This window comes from Geotrypetes seraphini, chromosome 1 (assembly GCF_902459505.1).
Source record: "Geotrypetes seraphini chromosome 1, aGeoSer1.1, whole genome shotgun sequence".
Taxonomy (NCBI): Eukaryota; Metazoa; Chordata; class Amphibia; order Gymnophiona; family Dermophiidae; genus Geotrypetes; species Geotrypetes seraphini.
This window is the reverse complement of record NC_047084.1, coordinates 433,837,129-433,860,260: the sequence shown is the minus strand read 5'-3', so window position 1 is coordinate 433,860,260 and position 23,132 is coordinate 433,837,129. Positions and strand designations below refer to the sequence as shown.

The 23,132-nt window shown below is 43.8% G+C and overlaps 1 protein-coding gene across 3 annotated transcripts in view; it reads left to right on the top strand.

Moving 5' to 3' along the window:
* The window catches only part of FOCAD (focadhesin), a 471,722-nt gene that overhangs the window by 87,411 nt on the left and 361,179 nt on the right, over positions 1 to 23,132 (top strand). For all 3 annotated transcript variants that reach the window (XM_033919504.1, XM_033919495.1, XM_033919513.1), the window contains 2 exons: positions 9,899 to 10,000; positions 19,626 to 19,830. In XM_033919504.1, the coding sequence (XP_033775395.1) occupies positions 9,899 to 10,000; positions 19,626 to 19,830 (307 nt within the window). The remainder of the gene's footprint in view (positions 1 to 9,898; positions 10,001 to 19,625; positions 19,831 to 23,132) is intronic.

Below are 23,132 nucleotides of genomic sequence, written 5' to 3'. Positions count from 1 at the left end.
AGACGACATCTCCATACTAATACCAATAACAAATGTGACCTCAACCAACTCAAAACATATCTCCTCCATCATGCTTGAAATAGAAAAATGGACTTTAAACTTCAAACTGAAATTAAACTCAGAAAAGACAAAGATTTTCCTTGCTAGCCCAAACGAGAAAATCTCCGCAACTACAATATATGTAAACGGCCATGATCACCCAATACTAAAAACCATAAAAATACTGGGAGTCACCCTGGATACCCACCTGACCCTGACCGAGCACATAAACTCGGTGACTAAAAAATGCTTCTTCATCCTTTGGAAACTGAAAACCATAAAAAAATACTTCGACCCGCTATCCTTCAGAATATTGGTACAATCACTGATTTTATCCACCCTGGACTACTGTAACATTGTCTACTTGGGAATATCTAAAAAAATGTGAGAAAACTGAAAATAGTTCAAAATACGGCCATCCGTCTAATATTCGGACTAAAGAAGAGCGATCATGTTAGTCCATTCTACAAACTCCTTCATTGGTTACCAATTGAAGCACGAATTCTATTCAAATTATCCTGCCTCTGCTATAAACTAATCTGGGGACTGGCCCCCAGCTACCTACTACCTCACTTCGAATTCCACTCCTCTATTAGGCCTACCAGAAACCGTAACCTCTTTACCTACACAAATATCATAGGCTGTAGATATCGCACCTTCTTTGATAGAACATTCAAATTCCAAGCAGGTAGACTGCAAACTTGGACAGGCTACTTTACTGATGCCGCCAGAGAGTCATGTAGTATCTTTAGGAAAGAACTAAAAACCACCTTGTTTAAGAAATTTATAACCTAACCAGACTTCTCCCCTAAAATCGGAGCTTCCTCCCATCCCAAGGAGTCCGTCTACCCTCTTCTGCCAAAATTTCTATCTTTAATTGTTACCAGTTTTTCCCACTGGTGCCTGTCCTTCGTTCAAATGTACCAAGTTAACAACTTACTTCTCATCAACATCTTATGTTATCTTTTTCACCTTCACAGTCTTGTAACTCAAAGCGCAATCTCCTTTCTCTTCTACTTATGCTCTGAATATCGTCGACTGTATAATGCTACTCATTGTGAAACCGTGTAATACACAGACCCTGTAACTCTCCTGTTACTATCACTAGATGTTCAATGCTATACTCTGTAATTCGCTGTCTGTACAGTTTCTCTTCATTGTAAACCGCCTAGAAGTCGCAAGATTGTTGGCGGTATATAAGAATAAAGTTATTATTATTATTATTATTATAGGTGACTTACTGCCTTTAAATTACAAAATTATTCTTCTATCAAGAAACTCAAAGAGAGGAGGTGGTTTAACAATAATCCTCTGAGATCACTTCCAGTTTCAAACTCTTGACTCTAAACTAACCAGTGACCTGGAAATTCTCACCTGCAAACTATCCAAACAAGACTGTAAAGATAATCTGATCATTACAGTATTCTACACCCCCTAACAAATGGAACCTAGCAAAAGAAGATCTCTATGAATTCCTCCTCACAAACTCGGTAGCCAGTGGCTACAATCTTCTTGCCGGCGATGTCAATCTACACTTTGAGCTGGAAGAGAATTCCAAAGTTGCAGATCTACTTTCCTTTCTCATATCTCTAGGCTTTTCCAAACCACCTCCGACAAAAACCCACAGGAAAGGTCACCACTTAGACTTGATCACATTTCTTTCCAATGCCCCAACTACCCCCAGTATAAGTCTTAAAGGTGAAACCTGGGCCAACACCCCCTGGTCAGACCACCTTCTATGTAATTTTCAACTATACTGGCTCAAAAAACAAACCAAAAGGCAACCAAGGATCAATTACAAAGAGAAAATAATATGGACAAGAGGACAACTAAACCCAGTAGATTTTGGTCACATTATAACTTAATATCCATCCCCGACTTAGACCCAAATTTCATCCTATGATGGAAAAATTTCAGCAATCAGGTTCTAAACGACATTGCACCATTGAAAGTATGTAAGAAATGACACCGTTTATCAGCCAGCTGGTATGATGCCGACCTATCAGCATTAAAACGAGAAGTACGCAAATTAGAAATAATATGGTGCAAATCAGGAAAAGATAATGACAGATACACTTGGTGACTAAAAGTTAGAGTACAAAAGAATGATTAAAGAAAAGCGCTGCAAACATTACTCCCAAACAATCAATTCTCCTTCGCTGAATAGCAAAGAACTCTTCAGAATAGTCAATTCCTTATTTGATGTCGATCTACATAAACGTTCCCACTCAGATCTCCCACCCTCTGCTGCAAACCTAGCCAACTACTTCTCCACAAAAATTCGTAATTTGAAAACGTCTCTCGCAGCTACAAGCACAGACCCATCAATCAATCCACCTGCTCTAGAAAACGAAGGCTCAACTGCTGACATGATCTGGAACCATTTCAAAAACCCAGATTGGAACCAATTCCTCAAGCTCTACTCTAAATATGCTAAATCCAACTGCCTGCTAGATAACTGTCCACTGACTATCATGAAAACAGCCCCCTTCCCATTCAAAGCTGAACTTTTCAATTGGATCTCTCTTTGCTTGTCCACTGGCTACTTTCCACTGGAACTCGGCCACATTCTTGTGACTCCAGTTATCAAAAACCCCAAAGAACCAGTCTCTTCGGCCGCCAATTACAGACCCATTGCCAACATACCTCTCTTCCTCAAACTAATGAAAGGTCTAGTTAATCTTGACCTCATGACATACCTAGAGAAGTTTAACATTCTACACGACTCCGTCAGGATTTTGTACAAACTACAGTACGGAAACTGTCTTAGCATCGTTAACTGGGAAAAAGCGCACTGGTACTTCAGTTTGACTTAAGCAGTGCGTTTGACCTTGTCGACCATGACATTCTGATCAGATGCCTCGATTCTATTGGCATTTCAGGACAGGTACAAACCTGGTTCACAGGCTTCCTAAAAAAACGCACCTACCAGGTCCACAGCGATGGAACCTTTTCCCATTCTCGGAGTAACCCCTGTAGAGTTCACAGGGCTCCCCTCTCTCTCCTTCTCTGTTCAACATCTACATGGCATCACTGGGACACATGTTATCCGACTTAAAATTGAAATCATACATATATGCAGATGACATTATAATTATCATCCCCATAACCTCACTGACACAAGAGACTGAACAACTCACCTCATCTGTTCTCACTATGGTAGAACAATGGACTACACAATTCAAACTAAAATTAAACCTAGAAAAAACTAAGCTTTTCCTCGCAAGTCCCAACCCCAAACTAACAAATACCTCTATGAAATTAAACGGGCTAACTTACCCAATCAATTCCGACATTAAAATCTTTGGAGTCATCCTGGACCGATGCCTGACTTTCGAAGACCATATCAATGCTCAGGTACCATACTAATGCTCCATACCATCAAACACTACTTTGACTTCCTCTTCTTTTGATTGCTGGTTTAGTCTCTAATCTTAAGCACCTTAGACTACTGCAATATCATATATTTGGGATCCTTCAAGAAAACCATCAAATGCCTGAGAATCATTCAGAATACTGCTGTCCGTCTCATTTATGGTCTCAAAAAGTTGGATCATGTTAAGCCCGTTCTACAGAAAATTTCACTGGTTGCTAATGGAGGCAAGGGTCATCTTCAAGTTCGCCTGTCTTTGCTTCAAAACCTTAATGGGTTCATCCCCGATTTACTTGTCACGCCATTTTGTGTTTCCAGGCACCACTTGCACACGTAGTGCTTATCTGTTTGCCTTCACATTCCTGAAGGGCTGTGTCTACAAGAGATTCCTTGATAGAACACTGTCATTCCAAGCTGGCAAATGGAATAAATGTCTAACTACCCTCATTTCAAGTGCACCCTAAACTAAACTAAACTAAATCTTGGGTTTGTATACCGCACCATCTCCATAGTTGTGGAGCTCGGCACGGTTTACAGGAATTGTGATGAGAAAGGAACTCCAAGGAAGGGCTAGATGATGATCAGAGGAGAGGAGAATATTAGAGGACTTGGATGTCAGAAGAGGGGGGAGTGTTAGGTTTTAGAGAAAAGCCAGGTTTTTAGCTGTTTACGGAAGAGTTGGAGAGCACTTAGGTTTCGAAGGGGGGAGATAAGGTTGTTCCAAAGCTCGATGAGTCTGAAGGAGAGGGAAGTCCCCAGTTTTCCTGGGTGGGAAATGCCTTTTAATGAGGGGAAGGATAATTTTGATTTTTGGGTAGGTCTGGTGGTATTAAGATTTGAGGAATTCCAAGAAAGTGGGATTAATGGAGGAAGGATGCCGTGGAGGATCTTGAAGGTTAGGCAGATGCATTTGAAATGAACTCTGGAAGTTATCGGGAGCCAATGAAGCTTGGAAAGGAGCGGTGAGACGTGATCGAATTTACTTTTTGCAAAGATAAGCTTGGCCGCAGCGTTTTGGATCCGTTGGAGTCTGAGGAGGTTTTTCTTTGTTAGGCTTATGAAGATAGAATTGCAGTAGTCCAGTCTGGAGAGGATGATGGATTGGACGAGAACGGCAAAATGTTTTTGGTGGAAACAGGATTTTACTTTCCTCAGCATGTGTAGGCTGAAGTAGCATTTTTTTTGCCAGGGAGTTGAGGTGATCATTGAAGGACAGTGTAGAGTCAATGATGACGCCCAGGACCTTACTGGAGAATTTGAGCTGCAGAGTGGAGCCAGAGGACAGAGGGATTGAGGTGGGTAGCTGAGTTAAATTTGGGCCAAGCCAGAGTAGTTTTGTTTTGGATTCATTCAATTTCATTTGGACGGTATGGGCCCAGGATTGGAGGTTCGAGATACAAGAGGATATGTTCTCTGAGAGATTAGTGAGGTTCGAGTCGGTCTCAAGAAGGACGAGGATGTCATCAGCATAGGTGTAGATTGTTTCAAGGGGGGATAGATGGAGGAGTTTTAGAGAGGTCATATAAATGTTGAAGAGGATAGGGGATAAAGGTGAGCCTTGCGGGACTCCGAAGATTGGTATCCAAGGGGAGGATGAGGTGCCATTCCTATTGACAGTGTAGGATCGGGAGCGGAGGAATTTTGAGAACCATTCAAGGACTATAGAGGTGATGCTGATCTCGGAGAGTTGGTAGATTAGAATATCATGGTGAACAATGTCGAAAGCGGCAGAAAGATCGAATTGCAGGAGGACGGCGAACTTGTTACGGGAGTGAAGTTGTTGAACCTTGGAGATTAGGGAGGTCAGTAGGGATTCGGTGCTGAAATTGGGGCGAAAGCCATATTGGTAAGGTAGGAGAATGGAGAATTTTTCTAAATAGGATGAGAGTTGGGTCGATATGATGGTCTCGAGCAACTTGGTTAGGAGAGGGATATTTGCTATTGGGCGATAGCTGGATGGTGTGGAAGGGTCGAGGTCGGGTTTTTTCAATAGAGGGGTTAAGGCGATATGGCCCATTTCTAGGGAGAAGAGGCCCAAATGTAGGGCGGAGTTTAGGAGTTTGGTAATGGAGGAGATGGCCTGAGTGGGTATTTCCTCGTAGAGGTAGGAGGGGAAAGGGTCTAAAGAACAATTGCAAGATTTCAGTTTGAGACAGAGTTTAAGGATATGGGAATCAGATACGTGCTCAAAGGCAGCCCAGAATCTGTCGGCTGGGATAGTACTGGGGGCCATTAGAGTAGGGTAGGGGTCAGTGAGCACCAGGGAGTTGTAGGAGATTGCAGAAGGGAAGGAACAACGTAAGGTAGTGACCTTTTCATTGAAGAATTTTGCTAGAACTTCGGCTGAGGGAGAGGAGGGGAGAGAGATGGAGTCTTTTTTGGAGGTTAGAGAGCGCCAGATTTTGAAAAGTGTACTGCTCTGGTTGTTGGATCTGGAGATTTTCTCACCGTAGAAGTTCTTCCTTGCTTTTTTTAGGGCTAAGTTGTAGAGCTTAATGTTGGCTCTCCAGGACTGTCTGTCTATAGGGGAGTTAGATTTTTTCCATTTGCGCTCCAGGGCTTGACATTTCTACTTTAGTTCTCTGTGGTAAGGGAGGTACCAGGGGGCTTTGCGAGGGTAGGAGATGGATTTGGTGGAAAGGGGGGCGAGGGAGTGGTAGGTGGACTCGGAGAGGGCGGTCCAGTTATGCCAGTTGGATTCGGGGTCGGCAGGCTTGGGAGCAGAGGAGAGTTGTTTGAGAAATTTTGTCCAGAACAGGTCGTTGAAATTTTTTTGCGAGAGGTAATGGGAGTAGAGGAGCAGGGGGGAGCCCCAAGATGCGACATAAAGATGGGGAGATTGAAGGTCCCAAGGAAGTGGTCAGACCAGGGGACCTGTTCCCAGCGGGTGTCGCCGGCTGCGGTTTTGTAGGCGGTAAGGTTCAGGAAACTGATAAGGTCCAGAGTGTGTCCCTTTTCATGGTTTGGGGAAGGTGAAGGGGGGAAATGACCAAGAGAGGTGAGGAAGCTCTTCAGTTCAATCGTGTCCTTGTTGGAGTTGTCATCAAGGTGGAGATTGATGTCCCCAATGATTAGGAGTCTTTGAAATTTGAGGAAGGCGTTTGAGATGGTTTCGAAAACGAGATCAGAGGATTTGTTCTATGGGGTAGGTGGGCGGTAAAGAAGTAGGATACCCAGAGGGTGAGGTTGGAGTTCATCATTGACCGAGGCTAGCATATATTCTAGAGAGGTGTTGGTGCTCTTTTCGATGAGCTGGACATTGAAGAATGATTTGTAGATTAGTGCCAGACCACCTCCTTTTCGGTTAGTTCTGGGAGAGAAGAGACCTTGGTAGTCGTGGGAGCAGAGTTCATTTTGTGTAAATATGTCATCTTTTGTGATCCAAGATTCCGTGACGCATAGGAATCCCGGGTCAGAGTCTTCGAGTAGGTCCTTCAGGATTTGAATCTTATTGCAAGCGGATCTGGCGTTGCAATAGAGTGTTGGGACTGGGGTGAGCGAGTCTGAAGCAAGGTTGGGGAGATTTGCGGGGGGGACAGGCTTTAGGGATGCGTGGTTGACTCTTCGAGGGTTTTTTTTGGAGGGATAGTTTCTGGTGCGCAGCAACGTGGGGATTTTGAGGCCAGGGCAGATGTTAACGTCAATTGAAGAGTCGGGAAGGTTGGGGGGAGGAGGTTTCAGGCAAGGGGTGGTGTAGGGAGAAGAGCAGAGCAGGAGGAGAAGGAGCCATGAATGCGGTTTCATGATGAGGGTAATTATTTTTTGTTTGTTTTTGTTTTTGGGGGAGAGCTTTGTTGGGAGAAGAGCTAGGAAGTTTGTATCAGGAGAGGAAGAGGGTTGGGATGGAGCCTGATCTTAGAGGAGGGTGAAACTATGATATCTAGACTGGATAAGCGACAGGATAGTGAACTGGGTAGTCTGCTAGGATTATGAACTGGATGATCAGCAGTAGGTGGGGTGAGAATCAGAACAGCTGGAAAATCGAACTTGGTAGCAGGATAATAACATGTAGGGGTAATAAGTGGCAATGAGAAACAATGAATCAAACTTGGTAGCAGGATAATAACATGTAGAGGTAATAAGTGGCAATGAGAAACAATAAATGAGGTAAAAATCAGAACAGCTGGAGATCAAGGTAAACGTTGGGTAAATAGGCAACTGGATGATGTCAAAGCAGCTGGATACTGTCCTGTAAGGGAGGGGGGCAGAGCGGGGCTCCCACTCCTCTCCTCGGCGTAGAGGGGGCCTGAGGAAAAGGCAGGCTCCTCCGGTGTGGCTGTTTGTGGATCGGCTCTCCTGTGTCTGGAGGGGACGGAGCAGGGCTCCCACGATCCTCTCCTTGGCAGGGGCTGGGGGGCTGAGCAAGCTCGCACACCCAGCCCAGCAGTAAGGAAGGCGTCGGGTGAGGCGGCTGGGGCTGGAACCGAGGCAGGCAGCTGCCGAAGAAAAGTTCTCCCGGCAGTAGGCAGGCTCAGAGCCGCGAGGCAAAGGCAGCAAAGGCTGCAAGATGGCTCCTCCGAGGCTGGGCAGAAGTAGAGTTCTCCCGGCAGGGCTGGGGGGCGGAGCAAGCTCGCACGCCCGGCCCAGCAGTAAGGAAGGCGTCAGGTGAGGCGGCTGGGGCTGGAACCGAGGCAGGCAGCTGCCGAAGAAAAGTTCTCCCGGCAGTAGGCAGGCTCAGAGCCGCGAGGCAAAGGCAGCAACCTCCTACCAATCCTTCAGGAAATCAATTAAAACCTATCTCTTTGATAAATTTCTCTGACTCCTTCCTACCTTGTTATATCACTGAAATACCTGCTGTATCTCTGACATATTTCCGGTAATACCCAACCTCTCTTGGCTCACTAATGTAATTGAAATTTGTTACCAATGTACTTGACAATATTTTCTGTAACATCGCTGTATATGTACAGTCTCTTCCTCTGTAAACTGCTCTGAATTGCTTGTGGTACTGCGGTATACAAAATAAAGTTATTATTATTATTAAATTACTAATGTGATAGCTCCCTTGTTTATTGCTTTTTCTTCATGTTGCTGCTTTTGTAAAATGTAAAGATATTGCAAAGAGGTCTAACACTGAAGTAGCCAATAAAGGGGAAAACATAGGAGGCTTTAAACCACATGAAAACCCTGTATAAAATGGAGAAAGAGAAGCCTAGGAAAATATTTGTATTATAGGTCAAATGCATAAATGAATATTTAGATTTTTATAGTTTTGCATGTAGTTTTTTGCTCATTTTGTATATTTTTTTCTCTCTTGCTTTTCTTTGTTATACCTTTCCTCCATCAGTTTTTCTTCCATGCCAACTTCCTCCTCTCTTCTATTCCTTACTGTCCCAGTTCTTGCCTGCCTCTGTCCTAAGTTAGGAGAATCAGCTTGGCTGGCTTGGATGCCTTCTTAATCCATGCACCTTTGTTATTGCAATGATTTTCTTAGCTTGTTTGGTAATAAAAGTTAGTCAAAACAAAGTAAAGAATGTAAGATGGTACCTTACACCAAAGAAAGGTGGTATATAAAATGCATTACTCTTAACCCTTTTTAACTCGACTAATACATTATTCTGAGTAGCTTTTCCTGAGTGTCTAGTTTCTTGAGAGCCAGATTCTCTTCTTTTGTGAGTCCAGAGCAGCTACTGTTTTTAGTCCACTGATTATGTTATACCGCTTTGACAGTAATCTTGATTTAAAGTGAAGATAAATAAGATAGGTAAAGGACAAATAAACTCTCAGCTAGATTCACTAAGCCCACCAATCAAGTCCCGACCACTTCACGACCTGATTTCCCTCTGACCCGATTCACTAACCTCATGGCCAATCATCCTTCGATTTGATTCGCGCATGCAAATAAGGGGAAACGTCATGTAAAGTAGACAGGCAGCGATTCAGTAACAGAAAACGTGAACACCAACTGGGCTGCCCGATCAACAAACAAGCGACTATTGTGGACCAGTCGCTCACGTCATTTCTGACTGCATCTCCTGCTTTCTAACCCGACTTTCTTGCTCTCTGCTGCGATCACCGCCCTGCTTCAGCCACGATCGCTGCCCTGCTTCTGCCCCAACTCTCCTGCTCTCTCTGCCCTGAGCACAGTGTAGTTGCACTAATTTAATTTATTAGACATTGTATCCATATCCTGAAGAGCATGTTCACACAATTGCCTGTCAGAAAATAAACTAATGTTCTCCAAAGGGGCCGTGCATATCAGGTTCGCTGTAAAAAGTAAAGTAAAAAAAGGTCGCTGCTCTGTAAGCATGCGCAGACCATCGATGGTCTGCGCATGTGTCGGGATCGTTATTCAGCAATCCGTGCAGTCAGTTGGGGGGGTGATTCCGAGCGTCCTCATTTGTATGAGAACACTTCGTGAATCAGCCCCCCACCCAAGGATCGGATTGCTCATAGATCGGATATGATTCGTGGCTTCTGAGGACATATGTTTACCTATCTGTTTTTAAAAAAAATTAATTTCAAATTCTTTTCTTTAACTCTTAGGAATCCTCCACATCCATTTATCACTGTGCTGGAAAACAGGTCTGACTGTTGGCCAATTATTCTGCAACAACTGTCCATCTTTTTGCACCAGTGTCCTGAATGGTAAATGCATTGTTGTTGTCTTTCTTTTCTTTTAACTTGCTCTTTGTTTACAACATCTTATCTTTGTGTATCCCTGTCAAAAGTATTCTTGCTAATGTGGTACTTCCTGCTCCAACAGTATGTGGCATATGGTAAGAAAGGTATCTTGTATAACCACCAATGTGAAAGTTAAAATTTCTATTTCCAGTGCAATAGGTGTGTCATTCTGAACAAGCGGGTTATCTCCCCATGGCTGCAAGCCATATGTAGAAGGAATCAAATCTGGATTTTTTTCTGTGATCCTCCTACTTCACCAGAAGCTCTACTGTCACCTTCAATTTTTCCCTTCTGAACACGAGCCATAAGGAGTGTTTCTGTTCTTCTCTCCCTTTTTCTTATTTTCTTATGTGTTTTTGGTGTTTGCTTAGTGTTTTTAGTGCTCCAAGCTTTCACCTTGGTTTCAGCTCTGCCTGCATAGAGAAAAATCAGACTGTGGTAGGCAGCTGACAGGCCAGTCCCCGGTGGTACCTGTTAGCCAGCCTGCCCAAGTATGTTTAGAGCTTGGGGCTGTCCTCACTTTTAATCCCTAACCTACTGCTTAGCAGTGGTTTTAGCGCAGGCTGTTAGGCTTCCGTAGGAGGCTCAGTGGTGTTTTGAAGGGTGCCAGCTGCATTTTTCACCTCTCACCTTCTGTTAACGTGTCTGTTGGTCTGCGTGGGTGAGGGTACGGTCAAACACTATGTTTGATCTAAAGCACGGAGATCAGCGTTGAAGAGGCATTTCTAGCATGAGGCAGCGATTCTTCTCCTTTCTAGCTACTGAAAAGAGTTGAGGCAGACTGCAGCACATTGCCAGCACAGGTTACAGTGAATAAGGCTGTTACAGCCTATGAGGTGAATTGGGGGATGGAAGGGTCTGAAAAACAGATTTGATTTTTTTTTTTTTTAAGGTTTCTGCATGTTCTATTTCTTACCCCTGCTGAAAAAATCCTAAATTTGCCAGTTTTTGACTTTAGTTTGTAGATTTTGTAAGCATTTCTAGGCACGAAAATCTTGATGGCGGTCATCTTGGATTTTTAGTGATCTTTTTTTCACAAGTTCCCTGCAGTTCCAAAACTTCAATTTCTGTCTCAAAATTGGTTGGGATGGAGTCCTTGGGCCCATTTATACCAGATTCATGCCAGGATTGCACAAATTCTGCCTCAGGAGCGTCCTTGCATCATGTGGTGTGTAGTGCACGGCACAGACTGGAGAGGCAGGAGTGGAGAGCTTAACCTCTCCTCTGTGTACTAAGATGACAAAAAGAGCAGCTAGCCCATTGGGAAGGCTTTTTCTGTTTTTCGGGGTCTGGAAATGTTGACCTCACATAAGGATGTAGATGCCCCGCAGCCCAAGAAACACAAAGTAGTAGTCACAGCGTGACGCAGCGCTCCCTGGTCCAGATGCCATCTCAGACTTGAAATTTTAGTGGAAGGTCTTTCACAAGAGCCATGCTATTGCTGCGCAGTCCCGCTGTGTGTCGGACTTACCTCATCAAGGCACAGCCTCCCAAGGAATGTGTCTTTCAAGAACTGCTGCTGTTCCCAAACTGCTGCTGTTCTGGTCTCAGGAGACCTCTCTCCAGGGAACACAGATAGGAGTAGAGGTAAGTTATAGGGATAGGAGTAGGGGTAAGTTATAGGGAGAGGATTAGAGGCAGTAGAAAAATTAGACAGGGGCACTGTTCAGGCAATTAGGCCTGATGGGCCGCCGCGGGTGCGGACCGCTGGGCAAGATGGACCTCTGGTCTGCCTCAGCGGAGGCAACTTCTTATGTTCTTATGAACACGGATGAGGATGATAATTTTACTGATCCCTTCTTTTCTACAGATGCTCATCCCATGGTGGGGGACCAGGGACCTTATGCTGGCACGTTAGATTCTGTTTTGGCTTCAGAACCTTGGGATGATTCCATAGTTCTGCGTTTAAGTCTTGAAGCTTTAGGCTCTTTCTTGTAGAGGGCTTTTCCTTAAGATTTCGGATACTAGTGTCTCCCTATACACTGTTACTTCTTTTCTGCTGAAGGTGGTTTCGGTGTTTTACGTTAATCATGAAGTTCGCTTACCTGTATTCCAGTCCACAGGTTCTAAGAAATAGGACTGCATTTTGAAGAAGTTGGGTGTGAGAAGGGTACTTCTTCATTATCTGGAAGTCGCCAATGAGTTTCGACTGACCATTTGACTAAGCTAGGTGTGCCTCCTTCCAAAGCCACAATTTCTAGATGGATCCATAAAGCCATTTTGTCAGCCTACATTATCTGTGGGAAATATTCTCCTGTTTCTGTCAAGATGCAGTAGACAAGGAATGTAGTTCGTTGTGGCTGAAGCTAGGGCAGTCTTCTCCAGCTCAGATTTGTAACTGAGAAGGTAAGGAATAAGAGGTTAGTTTTCATAAATTACAAAAAATTGCAGAAAGAGGAAGACAGACAAAAATATCTGGAAAAGTTAAAAGTAGTCAGGAAAGCATACAAATGGAAGAAAAAATAGATGACATAGTAAAAGGGGAGACAAGACATGTTTTAGATATATCAGTGATAGGAAGAAGTGCAAAAGTGGCATTGTGAGACTCAAAAGTGAACCTGATAAAGAAAAGGCTGAATTGCTTAACAAATATTTATTTTCTGTGTTCACGGCTGAAGTGCCAAGAGCAGGACCGCAGAAGACAAATGTGAATAAGGATGAAGTGGTGGTGGACCCTGATCGATTTTCAGATGGTTGTGTTTGTGAGGAGCTAGCTAAATTAAAGGTAGACAAAGCAATGGGGCTGGATGATGTACATCCAAGGGTGCTGAAGGAACTTAGTGAAGTTCTGATGGCATCGCTGACTGACCTTTTCAATGCTTCTCTAGAGTCTGGAGTGATACTTGAGGACTGGAAAAGAGTGGATATGGTCCCTCTCCACAAAAGTGGAAGTAAGTCTGATTTCTGTGATAAGCAAATCAATGAAAACTTTTTTAAAACAAAATGGTGAAGTTTCTGGAATCCGGTGGATTACAGGACTGGAGGCAACATGGATTCACTAGAGGTAGGTCTTGTCGGACAAATCTGATCAATTTCTTTGACTGGGTGACCAGAGAATTGGATAGAGGGAATGCACTAGATGTGGTCTATTTAGATTTTAGCAAAGCCTGTGATTGTTCCACACAGACATCTAATAAATAAACTGAGTGCCCTGAGGAAGGGCCCCAAAGTGACGGGCTGGGTCAGGAACTGGTTGAGTGGAAGACAACAGAGGGTAGTGATCATTGGAGATTGCTCTGAGGAAAGGAATGTTGCCAATGATGTGCCTTAAGGTTCTGTTCTTGGGCATGTTCTTTTTAACATTTTTATAAACGATATTGCTGAAGGGCTGTCGGGTAAATGCACGTGAGTCTGATCTGTTTCATTTGAAAGGAAGCTCTGGAATGAGAGTGCATAGGATGAAGCTAAGAGGTGATAGGCTCAGGAGTAATCTAAGTAAATACTTTTTTACAGAAAGGGTAGTAAATGAATGGAACAGTCTCCCAGAAGAGGTGGTGAAGAAGAAACTCTGTCTGTTTTCAAGAAAGTGTAGGATTGACACATGGGAACTCTTAAAGAGAAGAAGAGATAATGGTTACTGCATATGGGCAGACTGGTGGGCCATTTGGCCTTTGCCCAGTTAATTTAAGTGAACACCCGGCTGTCTTCCTCCAGTGACACGCTTCCCCCTCAGAGTAAGTAACATTTTGGAAAAAAAGTTCCATGCCAGCATTTTCTCTTATGCTACGTCCCCTTCCCTCAGTGTGTCTCTCCCACACTCCCTTTGCAACACTACCAAGGGCCCTTCTTCGGGGTCTGTACAGCTGACTTGCCTACGCGGTATGGTGCCAGCGCGGCATAGTGTTGCCCGATTTGCCGAAGGCCTGCATGTTTCCCCCTGGCCTCACGGTCTCATCTTTAAAGCTAATTACGGCAGCCTGCAGAGGATCACCAGAGCTGTAGCGAACCTAGCAGGCTGCTGTCGGCCTCCACAGCACTTTCCCTCTGCCGCAGTCCTACCCTTGACATCAGAGGAGGGACAGGACCGCAGCAAAGAGAATGTGCTGCGGAGGCCGAAGGCAGCCTGCTAGGTTTGCTACAGCACCGGCGATCCTCTGCAGCTGCCATAATTAGATTTAAAGGTTGGTCCTTGACAAGCGGCAGTCACAGCATGGAAGATGACCTCTCTCGGGTGCAGGAAGCAGTGGAGGTAAGGCCCCACCTGTCGTGGTAAGGCTGTGTCCATTGCGAGGGCCCCATCAGGATGGGGGTTGCTATAGAGACGCTAGATCTGGACACCGGGGGTTGGGGGGAAAGCAGGGGCAGGAAAGCAGATTTGAACCAAAAGGGAGGGGGAAGACAGGGCAGATGAACTAGAGGGGGCAGAGAGGGGAAACACCCTGAACAAAGGAGAGATGCCAGGGCCTAGGGAGGGGGAAGATGGAGAGAGTGAGAGAGACAGAAAGACCAGGAACAAAGGTGGGAAGACTTGAAAGTTAGCAGAAGGAAGATAGAGAGAAGGAGAAACCTGAAACAAAGGGGAGGCAGAAGAGAGGGGGGCAGATGTTGGACTTGGGGGTGTATAGAGGGAAGAGAGAGAAAGAGACTGCAGAGGTGGAAAGATTCTGGACCAGGGAGGGAGGAAGAAAGGAAAGAGAGAGAGGCAGAGAAAGGCCTGGAAGAAAGGAGAACAAATGCTGGACATGGGAGGGAGGGGGGGGGGGGTTGTAAGCAGAAGAAAGACAGAGAAAGTCCTGGACCAAAGGGGAAATACAGGAGGCAGATGCTGGACTATGGGAGGTGCAGACAGAAGAGACAGAGGGGGAGAGACCCTGAGGAAGAACAGAGAGATTCAAGATCATATCAGAGGAGAGAGAGAGAGGAAGACATGTTGCCAATAGGGGTGGAGGAGAGAGGAAGAAAAGTTGGACTCGTGGAGGGACAGACAGAAATGTTGGTTGGGGAAGGGAATGAGGTCCGGAGGAGAGGAAGCTTGCAGGAGGCAGAAAGAAAAAAATGTTGGATGCACAGTCAGGAGGAAGTCCAACCAGAAACTAAGTATATCACCAGACAACAAAGGTAGGAAAAATGATTTTATTTTCAATTTAGTGATCGAATTGTGTCAGTTTTGAGAATTTATAATCTGCTGTCTATATTTTGCACTGTATTTCTCTATTTTTCTATAGTTGTTACTGAGTTGACATTGCATATTTTAAAGTCATCTGCTTTGATGTCTTTGAAAAATAAAACAAATATAAATGATATCAGATCTGTACAATTGTGTAAAATTGCTTCCACCAACAAGAATGATCCACTCTTCAGCAAATTTATTAGAACCACTTTCCCTGAACATCCTAATACACTCTCTCATCATCTCAAGAATAGACTACTGTAATGTGCTTTATAAAGCAATCACCCACAAAGAACTAAGAAGATTACAAATAATACAAAACACAGCAATTAAACTCCTAACAAAATTAAAAAAAAATAAAAATACGGCCATGTAACACCACTACTGATAAGGGCCCACTGGCTGCCAATTTCATATAGAATAACATATAAAATCCTGTTACTGGTCTTTAAGAACAAAATTTCCGATAAGCCAGAATTCATAAACAGACTGCTTATCCCTTATACACCCACTAGAATACTCCGTTCCCAAAATCAGCATCTTCTAGTACACTTCTCCCTCCGAATTTGCAGGTTTAATACTCGCGAATTCGGTTATTCATGATTTTTTCCTATGCCTGATGTTTTAAGTTTTAAAGGCTGCCTGGACCTCCCCAGACCTTACCTGGTGGTCTAGCAGTGACGCGGGGCAGGAGCGATCTTTCTACGCTCTTGCCCTGTGCATAGCCATCATCAAAAATGGCTGCTGTGAGTTCCCGTGGTCTTCCGAGACTACAACCCTAAGTACTTATCCTATATGTCTTACTTTCCTATTAAATAATGTATTTCACCCCTTTCACTCCTCATATTCAAAGTCCAGTGTAAAAATATGTCTAGTACTGTCTCGTTATGACTATAGTTTATATATCCCTTATTTTATAATTTTATAATTGTAAGCCGCTTAGAAACTTTATAAATGGGATAATGAATTTTAATAAAAACATAAAACTTGAAAAAAGAAGATTGATCATGTGTCTGCTTTGTTGAGAAAACTTAATTGGCTTCCCTTTTAATTAAGAGTTCAATTTAAATGTGCCTGTCTGCTTTTTAAAATCTTACATGGGCTTTTTGTGCCTTTAATCTCTTTCTCTCTAAACACCCTGAGATCTACAGATTCAAGAACATCTCACATGTATAAGCTCTCCTTTCTATCCTTAAAAGGAATAAAGTCTACTAGCAAAATTTCCCATTCCTTTCCATACTTACGCGTATTTATTGCGATTTGAAATGAATTACCATTTCATATAAGAATGTGTCTTTCTCTTCAGATTTTCCGTAAAGCCTTGAAAACTTATTTGTTTCAGTGTTTTTTAGGTATAGTTCCAATAAGCACCAATAGATCTTTTCTGTAATCTAATCGAGCTCTTAACTTAGGAGATGATTCAGTATATAAATCTAAGATTTAGATTAGATTTGATTAAGGTATCAATTGCTCTGTTCAGCCATTTGGTCTGCACTGTGAGAAATTAATGTGCTGATAAGAGAATAAAGAAAAAATTTATTTAGGCATCCTATCGCCACCTAACTTAATTGGTTTAATTGCCTTTAAGTGACATGGTAATTGACCTCATTGTTTAAAGCAATTAAAATCACATTAAAATAAAAAATAGAGAGGCACCCGCCGGCGCCTACATTCATGTTAAATATAGACACCTGAAATGTAGGCCTTGAAAACCCTGGCCTACATTTCTGGCGTCTATGTTTGACTTGGCTGCGATTCTGCAACTAGTGTTGGTGCTTGATTGACATGTGACTGGTGCTGGTTTTGGAGATGCTGGCTGATACTGGCACCGTTTGAGAATCTGGCCCAATGAGTAATTATATTCTATATTTTTCTGCAGGTGTAGAGATTTAGGGCCGGATTCTATATAGGATGCCAAGACTCAAAAACCGCCTAAGTGACTTTTGAGAATCGCACATGGGCGTCCTAATAGAATAGAGTCTGTCCTCATGGACAGACGCCTAAGCCCGACTAACACCACGATTCATGTCACAGCCACTGGTTAGAGAATCGGGTTGCCACTGAGCTGATCATGGCAAGGGAATCTCCCTGCCATGATCAATTTAGCGGCTGCAGCAGAGAAACACCCCCCCTGCAAAGACTACTGGCAGTAGGGTTGCCCAGTCCCTACTGCCAGAACCCCTGAAGCCTCCCCCCCCCCCGAATGTTCACAGCAGGAAGAATGCCCAATTCCTTCTGCCTCCAACCCCCAGGATATCCACCGGCATCGCTCCCCTCCACTCACAAAGGCAACCCCACTCCCCCGCTTACCGGCACCCCCCGCCTGAACAACTTGAAACTTACCCCTCGTCTGGCACTGGCACGCAGCCTACAGGACGTTCCGTGCCGCTTGAAGAACTTCCTGCCTCTGCCGGGTCTTGAACATCCATATATGCCCATATTCTTTTCCCATAAAACAAAGATTTTGAGAACCTAAAATATAACTTCATAAATGAGTCCAGGTCCTGTTGAAAAACAAAGGAAATCAGTAGTGTAGTTCTCTCTGCCACATCGGAAATAGATTCTTCTAGAATTGCAGATATATTGTTCAAGTCTATCTGAGGAACCTGTAGCTTCTCTCCTTCCATAAGCTCTTGGGCAGCCTTTTTAGGCAATGGAAAGTAATAAATTTTACTCAATGGTGGAGTATGTTCAGAGGAATAGGACAAAATTTCCACTGCGTATTTTTTAAACATTTCATATGAAGAAATATCCGGAGTTTTAGGAAAGTTCAATGTTTAACCCTCGATTGAAATTTTCTATGTTCTCTATTTTCCGTTATAGCAAAACACTATCTTTTAATGAAGCAGTCTTATAGGTTTACAGTAGAGAATGACACGGTGACAAAATTCATCACCATTCCCGTCCCCAAGGATAACCGCAGGAAACCATCTCGTGTCATTCTTTAGTGTTTATCTCAACCTCAGTCTTTCTACACAAGCGTTCTTCAATGCAAGGCTTGAGGGTCAGTGGCTGGGCCCATTCATACTCAGATTCTTCTCTCTGTCCTTAAAGAATGACATGGAGATGGTTTCCCGCGGTTTTCCATGGGGACGGGAACGGTGATGAATTTTGTCACCATGTCATTCTCTAGTTTGCAGAGATTGTACTTCATTTTGTATTTTAGTTAAAGCATCCTTAGTTTCAATGTTAGTTTGTTCAGATTTTTTAAATAAAATTATCTAGCTTCATCCTCAAAGCTTTTACCTCCTCTGAAATCTTCCTGGTCGTAACATCCACGCTCTGGAGCGTCTTCAGGATGGCTACCAGAGTGTCCTCTCTGTCGGGAAAAACTCCTCAGAGCTGGTAAACATCGGCAGAGGCTCATCTGCCATGGATCCTTCCTCCGCAGGAACCTCAGGTTCATCGCCAGCCACTGTGTTCGCCGCTTCCAGGGCAGCAGCGTCAGCCGGACAGGGAGGCGGGACATCTGGTGTGGGTGAGAGCAAGATCTCCGGCCCAACATGATCAATTGCCCCTGAATCTCTCCCGTAGCAGGGCTAAACTCACCCGTTAGCTGAGCAAGTGTCACTAGGCACTGCTCAATCGTTCGCTGGTTGTAGGCAGCCGCGGGTGTTGCGGAGGTAGGCACCCTAACGCTGCCTTTTCTTTTAGTGTGCGACATAGCAGAAAGGAAAAATTTCCCTGCAAATGAGAGCGTTCTCAGCGTGCCTAGCTTAGTGCCGCCATCGTGCTACTAAGTTGCAATTAACTCCAATTAGCGTCAATTATGCAGTGTTAACTGTCAATTGGCACCGATTAAGCCTATTTAATTAAGTTATGCATATATGTATATGCATAACTTTAGATGCCATATATAGAATTTGGGCCTTAGTGCTAACATATACTTTTGTCAAGCTAAAAAGTTGCCAGTATGGCTCAGCTGGTAACTTATAAGTGCAAAGGGTACCAAAGACTTGGGTGGGAGAGTGTGTGTCTGTGTGTGGGGGGGAGGGGGGGGGCAGAGGTGTCCAACAGATTCTGCTGGTGGATGGGAAGATCATTCCAGTAAAGACTGTAAACTTCCATTCAGCTCTCGTTGAGGAAAGTCATCAGCATAGTATCTGTGACCAAATGAAACAAGTGGGGTAGCAATGCTACCCAATGCTATCATAAGAAATTTGTTAGTGGACATAATCATGTGGGTGTTGTAAGTCAGTATTGCCTTCAAGATATGATGTATCTTTTTTTTTTTTGGGGGGGGAGGGCTGTAGATTATATTGGCATTGTATATTTTGTTATATTTTAGTAAAGACTTTTATTATTTTGTACTCTACTCTATATGTGATTGATAAAAGTAGAATATAAGTTACTATTAATATAAATTCCCAACTGCAGTTTTTAAGGATTTCTGGACTCTTTTTTTCATTGTGGCCTGCTGGTGGTGTTATGGCATTGATTCTCTAACTGGCTTGACAATCATGGTTTCTTGCATTGCAGGGCACAGAGTTCCAGTGTGTCTATAATGGCTCCATTTCTCAGATACTTATATTGTGAGCCTGCTCAGACACGGCAGCATGCAGAGCTACGAATAAGCCTTTTAAAAGTCTTCCTTAAGATGCACAGTCCTAACGACAGTGAGAGACCTTCTGAATTAGAACAGTGTATTCTTCAGCTATTCTGTAGCCTGACACCCTACCTGCAGGTAATTTGTAGCTCTGTCCTCTTATGATAATTGTGAAGGCAGTTAATCAATTTAACTTTGCAGTATATTGTAATGGATATTATAGGTGTGTCATTCTGGACAGACGGGTAATATCCCCATGCTTGCAAGCTGTACAGAAGGAATCCATTCCAGATTTTGAATCCCTTCTCCTTCACTTGAGGACTCTACTGCTCCCTTCAGTTTTTCCTTTTGCACACAAGCCAGGAAGAGTCTTTCTGATCTGCTCAGTATATTTATTTTTTAAATCATTTTTGCGGTTTTTGACAGCTTTCAATACTCAGAGCTCCCCTTGTGGAGGGTTCAACTCTGCCTCTGTGGAGGAGAAGCAGACTGAGGTCTGTAGCTGGCAGGCCAATCCCTCTGAGGTATCTGTTAGCCTGCAGAAACTGTCATGGAGCTCAGTGCCTGGTCCCTTAATTGCTTCGCTCGTTTGCTGGGTCGCAGGAGCTATCAGGCATCCATAGAGGGCCTAGTGGGGTTCCGCAGGATGCTGGCTGAACTTCGTCTCACCCCTTTTGCATACACGGGTCCACGGGGGTTAGAGGCTCAGTCAGACTCCAGTGTGACTGGCAGCCTGAAGATTCATCATTGGAGGAGCGGTCTATTTTGAGGCAGTAATTTCTTCTTCTAGACTCAGCTACTTTAAGAGCTATGAGGAAAATCAAGGGGTGGGTGGAGTGTCTTTAAAACCTTTTTTTCTAGGTTTCTGCCCTTCCCCTTAGGTTTCCCACCTCCAAAATCCCTTTTTAAAAAAATTTTGTTAAGTCGTTTTGGAGTCTTTTTCTGTCACCAAAATGCTGCCATTTTGGCCATCTTGGATGTTCCATTTATTTTAATGTTCTGCAAAGACTTCATATCACCTTGTTTTGCCTCAAAACTGGCCGTAAAGGAGTCCTCAGGGTCCTTTACCTTCAATTCTTCAGGGCCTTAGCGCCAAATTCAGGCTATCAGTACACAGATCCTAACTGCTGCTTTGGATTTGGCGCTAAGGCCCTGAAGCAGTGGTTACTGGCCATGAAACGATCGTCGGCCTAGCCTGTTTGTGTTCAGTGGATTTTACCATTAATCATTCTCGGCTATTTTTTGCTCCCACCTGCTAACTTTAAACTTGTGTGAAAGTTTTTGCCTATGATTCTTTGGTGGAAGAGTGTGAGTACACCTCTCCGTTTGTCTGAGGCTTTTCTTTCGCTTAAGTAATAAGCTAGCTTTCTTGGCTCGTGTGGTGCTTTTATTTTGGAGTGATATTTTTGAATTTTTGTACTATACTTCCCTCCATTCCTTACTTTGCATTTGTCCACATTGAATTTCATCTGTTATTTGGATGCCCAGTCTTCCAATTTCCTAAGGTCTTCTGCAGTTTTTCACAACTTTGAACAGTTTAGTGTCATATGCAAATTTAATCACCTCGCTCATAGTTCCAATTTCTAGAAGATTTAGAAATAAGTTAAATAGCACCTGTCCCAGCACAGATTCTTGGGCACACCACTAATTACCCTCCTCCACTGAGAAAAATGGCCATTCAACCCTTCCCTCTGTTTTCTGTCCAATAACCAGTTCTTAATCCACAATTGAACATTGCCTCCTATCCCATGATTCTTTAATTTTCTCAGGAGCTTTGTCAAAAGCCTTCTGGAAAATCTAGATACACTACATCAACCGGCTTGCCTTTATCCACATGTTTATTCACACCTTCAAAGAAGACAAGCAAATTGGTGAGAGAAGTCCATGTCAATCAGGAGGTCTGACTTCCTATGTTCCAGGCTACAGACGTAAAGAAAAAGGACAAAGTTTTGGCATTATTGGAAGTGAGAGTTCTTCTCTGTTATCTAGAGCACTATTCTTCAACCGCCGGTGCCGGTCCACAGGAAATTTCTGCCGGTCTGTGCAGGGCCAGCAAGATTAAGGTGACCATAGGTCCCGTTTTCAGACCTCCTGTCCCGTTGTCCCCACACACAGCTTCCTTTCCCCGGATCGGCTGCTATCTTACCGCCCTGCTGCTGCTACTGCTAAAGCCAACAGGAAGTCTTCTTTCCGACGTCAATTCTGACGTCGGAGAGGACGTTCTGGGCCAGCCAATCGCAAAGGAGTCTGGGCAGATTCAGGAAGGAAATAAGGAATTCAGGAAGGTTGTTCAAGAAATAAGTCAAGACAAACTTTTGATGCAACCAGTATCCTCATTACATCACCAGACTCTTAACGGCAACAGCCCTGAAGCCCTTTAAAGCTCTATGGGCTTCATGGCCGTTAGCACAACGCAGCTGCTAGCACGGCTTTGTAAAAGAGGCCGTAAATGTTCCAACCAATAGCTTCCCTGTAATCTTCTGTATATGACCAGAATCTCTTCCTTTTGTAATCCGTCTAGAACTGCAAGATATTGGCGGAATAGAAGAAACTAATGTAATGTAATTTCAGTACATGCTGGCTACTGTGATCTGTTCACTATATCTGAGTTTAAATTAAAAAAAAAATCATGTGAAAGATCCTGTATTTAGTCAGTTTGATACTAATTGCATGAAATTTCTCATATACATCAGTAACTTGGATCATTTTATATATATATATATATATATATATATATATACACACACACACAAATTTTTTCATTTATTTCGACAAATTTCTTAATCTACTTAGTTTCATAGTGTTAGGTAGAGGGGGGTACTCTACAACTATTCCCTACCAACTTTTTCTACCAAATCCTTAGTTATAAAACTTGCATTGCTTGGTTTATGTGGTTCTGGTTTTATTTTATTTTCTCCTCTCCATTTGGGCTTCTTCTATTAAGCCAAATTGGCATCTCCAGCCCATTACCATGACATGCACCACCCCATCCACCTCCAAGCCCCTGCCCAAGGCACACACCACTTCATCCACCTTTCTCTAACCCCCAGCCCAGGGTGCACACTACTCCATCCACCTTTGTCCAGCTCTCTTCCCAGGGTGCACACCACTCCATCCACCTTTGGCCAGCCCCCTTCCCAGGGTGCACACCACTCCATCCACCTTTGGCCAGCCCCCTTCCCAGGGCGCACACCAGTCCATCCACCTTTGTCCAGCCCCCTTCCCAGAGTGCACACCTCTCCATCCACTTTTTTCTAGCTCTTCCCCTTCCCATGGTATATATTGTATCTACCCCATCCTCCTCTCATTGGCCACTCTCCCCCCGATGGTACAGCAAGAGGAGGCAAAACACAGTGGCACATTGGGTCACATCCTCCCCTGCTATCCTAGGCCTGGCTGTTCCTTTGAACTGTTTAGGACTCTATTCAGATGTTTGGTTT